The 8,859-nt window shown below is 41.0% G+C and overlaps 1 protein-coding gene across 1 annotated transcript; it reads right to left on the reverse strand.

The window, feature by feature from the left end:
• Window positions 1-3,303: 3,303 nt before the first annotated feature.
• LOC131225129 (pathogenesis-related protein 1-like) lies at window positions 3,304-4,550 on the reverse strand. Its single transcript, XM_058220569.1, has 2 exons — window positions 4,283-4,550; window positions 3,304-3,839 (listed from the first exon to the last, which is right to left on the reverse strand). Exons 1-2 carry the CDS (start codon window positions 4,464-4,466, stop codon window positions 3,541-3,543), a joined length of 483 nt encoding a protein of 160 aa, XP_058076552.1. The 5' UTR covers window positions 4,467-4,550; the 3' UTR covers window positions 3,304-3,540.
• Between the last annotated feature and the right edge of the window lie 4,309 nt (window positions 4,551-8,859).

Consider the following 8,859-nt stretch of genomic DNA (forward strand, 5'->3'; position numbering starts at 1 on the left):
GACACAGGGGAGGGCATGATGAGGTCAATTACCATCTTCCTCGATCAACTTTGAATCCACAAGAGAATATAACGAATCCACGAGAAGAAATAGAATTTTTAAGAAATTTTTAATTGATAGATCAAATGAATAATAAAAATGAGTTTAACACCCTTTAAATAACCCTAAAAAAATCCTAAAAATATAATCAAAATTCTAATCAAATAAGGAAACTAATTTCAAAAAACATTTAAATTTTCATAATTTATCGACTTATTGTTGACTTGTTGAGTCAACAGATTGAAACAACAAAAAAATATCCAAAGATTTAAACCAGAAATTCTATAATTTTCGACCTGCCAACTTCTCAAACTGGATTTTGACCTATTGACCTGTCTGAACTGGTAGAAATCAGCCAGCAAACAATCTAGAACAATATTTATACATGTTTAAACTAACAAAAATTAGCCAGCAAGCAATCTAAAATTTGTGCTTGATCATTATCCTACATTAGACTCCTCCACTTGAAAAAAAAACTCATCATCTAGTTTGGTTCACGGTACATGTTCAACTTCCTCGAGTTCTTCAACGAACGTGGTTCACAATACATATTCAATTTCGACTGTCGACATTTATTAGCGTCTTCTTTGAATTGCCATACATTTATTAGCTTGAATAGTTGTTACTTGAACTGCCATATTCTTCATTGCAACACTCAACGCAGGTAGTTTAGGTAAAGAAAACAAGTCGAGTACATGTTTATGAACTCAGGCATACACAACCTCAAATAGGGCCTGGTTGGTAAATTGACTTTGTGTTGTCGGAGACAAACTCAACCTGAGAAAAAAAAAAACCAATCTTCTACTTAAGAGACAATTCATTAAAAATTTTGACGATCACAATGGTCTTGAAATCGTACATATATCACTCCCATCTCTTCAGGTGTTTGATGAAATCCTTAATTTATGAGATGCTACTCGTCCATTCTTGAAGTATTGAATTTGTTCTCCACTTTCACAGGAGTCACGTACGCCATAAATGAATCTAATAAAATTCAAATAAGACTTTTATTATTATTATTATTTTCTTAATACACACGTGCACACACACCACCACACACTCACGCCATGGTGGGATTTCACCACCGATGGGTTTTCGAACCCTCAACCAGGTGTTGAAACTCCTGAGGGCCCGTTTGGCCGGGTGGATTGGAAGGGTTTGAATGGTATTAAGGTGGATGGCATGGATTTCTAGGTATTAATGGTGTTGTCAGTGGATTGTCTGGAGATCCATGGGATTGATATGTCCCTGGATTGCTATATCCAGTCTGTTTGGCGCGGCCGGCCAATCCCGGTTTTAAACTTTCTCATCCCTTCTAATCCCTCAAACCAAACACGTCCCAGGCAAATTTGAAGGATTAGGGTGGATTTGATGGGATTTAAATGTAATGATGGTGATGTCAGCGGATTGTCTTGAGATACCTGGGATTGGGATCAGATCACCGACTCTGTTTGGCACGCCAGGCCAATCCCAGGATTTGACTTCCAATCCCTTCCAATACCATCCAATCCCTTCCAATCCGACCGGCCAAACGGGCCCTAAGAGTCTACCACCGGAGTAAGAGTAAGGACCCACATTCAAATAAGACTTTCTAAATTATGATTACAAGTTTAGATGTATCATGAAGTGGGTGGAAATTTATTGGACGGTTAAAATCCTGGGTATTATTTCAACAAGCAAGTGTCCAAGCATCAGATATTATAATTCTTCAAATAAAATCATTTTTAGAAAAGATGGATTGTGCCACAGATACCTTTTTAAGTACCTCCGTATCAAGCGTAAACGCCGCCAGAGTATCGAATAACTCCCCTATTTTTGCACCCACCTGATCGATAGGTGCAATCACCGTCTTCTTTTGAGTTGCGGTGGGAGAAATTGTACTCTTGTATTAACAAAATTAGAACAGAAAGTTATCAACTAGGTGGGTGTAGATATCAGTTTCCTTAACAAAGTAAAGGTAAAGGTTCTCCGTTCTACACGCAGCCAATCGCTCAACATGCTGCCACATGTACCAAGCTGGCATGCATGAACAAAAACTTAGCCGTTTACCAGATGGGCCCCACAATGTGGATACTTTGGATTAAAAATCACTTTGTTCAACTCATGATGTTAGTAATAGTCTTCACAACAAATGGACGGCTGAGAAAATACTAAGCAGAGTTTCTTGAATGTTTCAGCCATTTTAGTCGCTATAGTGAGTGAACTGGCCTGATTCTTCTTCTAGAGAATCTAAATACTGAGTTATATCTGATGGACGCTTTAGATCTTGCACACGTATCCCGTATTAAAGAAAGACTGGACCAGGCGCATTGCAGTGAAAGAACTTAACAAGACTGGTAGGTCAACCGTGAAACAGTTCGTTTTGCCTCCGTCGCGACTAAGAAACCAGCGTGTGTCACCAACCACTGGGCCCACATGCTGAAATGGTCCTATGATTTGATCCGTCCATATTAACGTTAATACTATAAATACGCGATTCGCCTTAAATCGAACTTCCTTGATGATCGTAACCTTTGATTTTTACAATTAATTTGATCCATTGAAAATCTTCTTTTCATCGCGCTAAATTCATCGAAAGATGATGGCTAGTATCATCTGTCAGCATAACGTGCTCTTTGTAGCGTAGGGAAATCATGGACAGTTCCGATCATTGGATCGCTAGCATGTGGCCCCCACTGGACGGCAACACACGCTCGATCTGGGTAAAAGAAAGAACCAAAACGTACTCTAGGTAATCCGGGTCCAATCGTTCGAAGGGGTGGTCAAGGGACTCGAATTGCCTGTGGGGGCCACAGGAACTTCCGGAGGTCGGAAGATATGTGGGGCTCAACAGAGATGCTCGTGAGAGATCCACTCCGTGCATCGGTTTCTGAAACTCACAATAGGACAGGAATCAAAAAAATGGGGAAGATCCAAAACTCAGGTGGGCCACACAACAGGAAATAACGTGGATTGAACGTCCACAATCGGAAACTTTGTGGGTCCCACATACATTTCAGAAGAATGATATTTATTATTACAGTTCATCCCAGTGGTAATAACAATATAAACAGTTTGGATGGCAGATAAGCATCATGGTCCGCTCCTGGAAGGTTTCAACGGTAGATATTTCTGTTCTGTTCTCACTGTTTCCTGTGGTGTGGCTCAATCAGATGCTCCTCACATGTAAGGTCCACTACTCAGAGTCTTAGGGACCCACCAATAAAGCAGGTGGTGGTTCCTACATATAACAACCATCCAATCCATCCTTCCATTAGATTAAGGTGATCATCAATCTCAACATCCTTTGCTCTCTATTGATTTTAGTGGTCCAAAATCGAAATCAAACATACCCCAGATGCAAATTTATTTTTATAAAATCCCATCTTTACCAGGATAAAACATTCCTTTGTTGCAGCAAACATGTAGTAGGAAAGGGTGCATGGAAAACGAAACAAACAAGTAAAAAACCACACTATCTTATGAGTTATGATAATAAGGAGACTGAAAGTGTCCCTTCTTTCAAGCATAGGCATCAGGATTCTCCAAGAGGTGGGCCTCCACAGCTTGGAACATCCCCATCACTCCTTCCTTTTGAATGTTGGCTTCCTCATCCGTGTACTGGACCCCGGAGACAGGTGTGAATTCGGCAGTTGCCTTGATGAGACACTCACCATTGCCAGCAGGCACGAACTTCACGTGATAGACGGCTGAGATGAGTTTTGTTCCCACATCTCCGCCCTCTGTTACTGTGTACTTGTACTCAAGTTTCTCTTTGTCGAGTGCATCAATCCGTTCGTTTACGTGACTGAAGGGAACAGCTGCAGCACAAGATGGAAGCTTGATTGTATTATAACCCTAAAAATGTTGTATGGAAGAGTGATCCAATGTGGTCCATGCATATCAAAATGATCATCACGTCTGATCAAGATCAGATGATGATGAGAAGTGGGCCATATCGACAAATATGTACTAAAGTCAATGTTACCATGGATGAGTAAAACCCAATGAAATTTTGGTGTGAGTGGACACTACGACTGTCCAATCTCCGATCGGACGGTTGATCGGTCGGCCAGCATCGGACAGCTATCAGGCAACCAATGGATGGCACCTGAAAATTCCCGATCGAGATTCGATAACGGTGACATCGATGTACACTAAAATATCATGTGGTGGACTCATTTGATACATGACTCAATGACTCACTGAGTCAACCCTGAGTCACACGTTCCAACTAGAAAAAAAATTACAGGAAAAAGCTAACCATCAGTGAACTTGAACTGCTTGACACTTCCGACACCACCATCTCCTTCAATTAGCCCGGCACCTGATACGACCTGGGGCATGATCTTGGGGGCTAGGTTGTGCAAGTCCAGGACAGAGGCCTTGAACATTCTAGCTGGTGTGACCGAGCACACCAACTCAAAGCTGAAACTGGTCACACCCATATTTTCTTTCTGTGAGAGAATGAGAGATGATCTAAGGAAGAAGGGATTGAAGGGCTTTTGGGTAGTGTTTGAGTGATAGGAATGGGAAAGATGTGGTGTATTTATAGATAGATTTTGAGAAGGGTTGGTTTGAACGAGTCAAGGGTTCTATCTATTCATGTGAATGTATAGAATCAATACTTTATTATTTTGGTCGCCATATTTCGTAGACTCTTGACCAGCTACATCAACGAACCCCCGTTCTTCGTATTAGGATTCGGTAGGTACCGGGCAGGCGCCCATTGGGTACTACCCAGCTAGAGACGGACGGTCCTGTGAGGGGCTCCTTGGGGTTCATCATGATGTATGTGTTTTATCTAAGCCGTCCATCCATTTCTACAGATGACTTTAGTACCTGAATCCAAAAAGTAGGCAGATCTACAGCTCAAGTGGACTACATTACAGGAAATAGTGGAGATTAAGTGCCTACTGTTAAATATTTCTTGGGGGCCATAGAAGTTTTGGATCAAGCTGATATTTGTGTTTTCCCTTCATCCAGGTCTATGTGACCGTATGAACAATTTGGATGGCAGATAAACATCACTTTCAGCACTGGGAATGTTTCAATGGTGGGCATCATGTTCTCCTGTGCTTCATGTGGTGTGGTCCAGTTGGGCCTTCATTCTGCCTCCATTTTGAGATCATAACCTAAAATTATCTTTCAAAATGAATGGATGGCGTTGATCAAACACAGAGATCATGGTGGGCCCCACAAATCCCTGACAGCACCGTCCTTCTCTACCTACCTCCTGGTGGTATACTGGAAAAGCTCTGGCCCAAAATGATGTATGCGTTCTATCCACGCCGTCCATTTATTTTTCAATCTCATTTTAGCGTCTGAGCCCAAAAATAAGGCAGATCCAAAAATCAAATGGACCACACTGGAATATTTTTCCCTACGAATGACATGGTGTACCTTCAATACACATATTGTAGGGTAGGTTTGCTAATTTCATACACGAGTGCATGTGTGGACAGGATTGTCTCATTGGTGTTTTTTTTTTTTTTTTTTCTGAGACATTAACCATATATGCTAGCCCTCCATATGGTTGGACCTGATTTACATTTGCTATGTGTGCTTCGGAGAGATGGCTCCACCGTATCATCTTCCTACGTTAGGAAATCGTTCGTTGGGTCCAACCACATGACATTAGGATGATGTGGACCATTGATCCATTAGAGACTTGTTATATACTAGGATTTGTTGATGGCGATCTAGTACCAAACGGTCATTGAATCATGCCCGCATTGTTTGACTTATACCTGGGCTGGTATTTGGTTTCGAAGGGTTAGGATGTTGACATGTCATCAGTTTTCAAGCCGATGGTTGACGATTATGTGACAATATAAGGCTTCATCATCTCCATAGAGGGGTTTAGCTTGTGAACGGTTCAGATCATGATGATGTCTGATCGGTGGATCCAATCATGCCCGTTCATAAGATCGGCATTCAACTTCCAGTCACGATTGTCCGTTCAATATGGTTTTTGCCGATGAACCATCCAAGTTGGGGCGCGTAGGATGAACGGACTAGATCAGCTAAACCTGTGCCACTTGTACGGTATTAGTCCAAGAACAGGAAAAAAGTATTCACAGATGACGAAAAAAGGGCAAGATGATATTGTGTAATCCCTGCCATTCTGAAAAGAGTATTAAGTCACCACTCGCCACATTATAAGTGGCATATATATGCCCCTATCCAGACCGTCCAATATGGTTTGGTCCCCAGCATTCGTTGCTAACAGCCCAAACATCACACTGATCGGATGATCTCAACCGTCAGATTTTGCCCGTTGAACAGCTAAGCTCAGTTGATGGACACCAATTAGACGACTAAATTCGTTCAATCTCAGGTCATGCTCCATCCACAATGGGCTTACAATTCGGGCAGTTTAGATTGACACGTGTATGCCACATGGACGGTGGATGTTTATTACCATCTAAAAGTTGGTGGTGGGCCCAAACCGTAGTTTGGACGCTATCTATGAAAGTTTCAACATAAAAGAAACTACCCTTCAAAAGCATTTAAACTACGTTGCTTGACGGGAATTGAAGACCCTATTTTTCTCTCAAAAAAAAAAAAAAAAAAAAACGACTTCTAGAAGTCTATTTATTTAATTCATCTCGGCCTGCATCACATGGGCTAGACTGTGGTGAATGTTAAAAGAGAAAAAGCTTTAATACTCTGGCGGTGTGTGATGAATGATACGCAGGCCCAAAATTATGAGTCCCTGTTTAGTTGTATCATGGCCCAAAATTAAGCTGATTTGAGTATCAACCTATTGGATCGGGTTGCAATTATTTGTTGTTTGGAAATGAAAACCATCCAATGGTCCGATTTCAACAAAGAAGTGTCCATAAATCAGAGGATATGATTCTTCCACGATACTGATTTTGGGACTTTGACTTCGCAATAGTGAATTTCCAATCCATTTTGTTTGCTTTGGGTTATTTAATGATTATGCACAATTTCTAAATGATTGTGTATTTAGTGTCGTTCGCAGCCGGAGTATCAAATAACTCCCCTACTTAGATATCATTTTCAAAATAATGGTGAGTTAATGCACAGATGGTATAAATGTAGAAGAGCTCTGGACCGTCCAAGTTGTGGGTTCTCTTGTGGGCACAGCACGAAAATCTCACTGAACGGTTATTCATAACCATCTTATTTTCCCCATTGAATATGGACGTTTGTCCGTATTTTTCAGATGTCTGTTTGAAAATCATCAATTTGGTTGTTGTGATTGTATTTCATGGTGTGGATTTCGGTCTATGCTCCATCTAACACAGTCTGACAATTTGGATGATCTGGATTCCATACACTGTAGGTCATGTGTACGGTGGATAAGCATCATTATTTTGAAAATGGTTACTGTCTCGGGGAATGAAGCCCACCAACAAAATATTTTAATATTTAGGTTTGGACTACTTTCTTGGTCAGCTAGGTCGGCTTGGCAATTTGGATTTTCATCGGGGAGTTATTTGATGCTCCGGCGGAGTATGATGGTTACTACGCAGCCGCTCAGAAATTGTACACGTGGCATTCATGGGATCATCATCCAAAAGGCAGAGTGGTTGAATAATCCTGAGAGATCTAACTGTAGATAGTTCATCATTCAAAAGGTAGAGTGGTTGAATGATCCCGACCTTTGATTATGCATAGCCGAAGCTTGAGCCTTGCCCGAGCCCGAGCACAAGTCCAGCCATCACTTTTGTGGAAGATCTAGCCGGTTCGTTAGGTGTGCTCCAGCATGCATGATATATAACATAACTGGCCTTGAAATTCTAAATGGTTCGGGCTGATGGGCTCTTAAATTAAGCCCGAGCCCGGCCGAATTAATAAACGGGCTTCGATTCTAGTCCTGCCGTGCCCTCCTGCGTGGTGTTTCAGTCCAAACTCAGTCCGAAAAGGAGCAGACCAGGGCCAAAAGCCTGATGAGCCAGACAAGCCAATGAGCTTGGCATGGTAGGGTCGGCCCAGTTTGTTCAATATATTGGCCCAGATGGCCTGTAACATCCTATTTACCACCTGAGGAATGCTATTTGCAGACAATCCACACCCGTGCAAGATCAGGAAATTCATTAGGTTGGCCCATCAACCCTGAGAATTTGCCTGATCTGCTTATCAGGTGGGCCAATCATGTCTATTGATTGTTATCGAGGGGCCAAACTATCACGAATAAAGTGGTCACCTAATTGGTTAAGTCACTTGAATTCTCCTGTAAGCTTATGCAATTTTGGTGTGGTATAGTCTTTGAGTGGTTATAACCGTCCAAATTCATGGATTTCAAATATCCTCTCTTTATTTTCGTTGCAGATTATCTAAGTCTATACGAGAAAACAAAAAAGAAGAAAAAAAGAAGAAGCTAAATCCCTATTTAAGAGTAGATTACTAAAAATGATTTCGTGTTATTTAAGTTAAGAATACATAATTACTATTAGGTACTTTAGCTTTTGGATATGGGGTCATCTTTAAATAATCCAAACTGTTTATATGATGGGCCTCACTCCAGATGGGGGATAGAGAAAAATTAAATTCACTTCGATTGGAATAATTCGAATCCATCATTTGGCTCTTTTCTTTTGAGTATGGAACTTTGAATAATCAAATGTTTTAAATCTTTTAGTAGGGGATATAGTTTTCTTTTTTCCTTTTCTTCCCCCTCCCCCCTCCCAATATGGAATGAGATGCATCATACAAACTGTTTGGGTCATCCCAAAGGACACCGATCCAACAGCTAAATCTCGGTGCATCCAATTGCCAAAGTAGGCATGTATTCTAGCAAATCTCATCCTCTTACATTATTAGAAATAAGTTATTTATTATTATTATTGTTATTATTATTGTTCTTTT

This window comes from Magnolia sinica, chromosome 14 (assembly GCF_029962835.1).
Source record: "Magnolia sinica isolate HGM2019 chromosome 14, MsV1, whole genome shotgun sequence".
NCBI classification, from domain to species: Eukaryota; Viridiplantae; Streptophyta; class Magnoliopsida; order Magnoliales; family Magnoliaceae; genus Magnolia; species Magnolia sinica.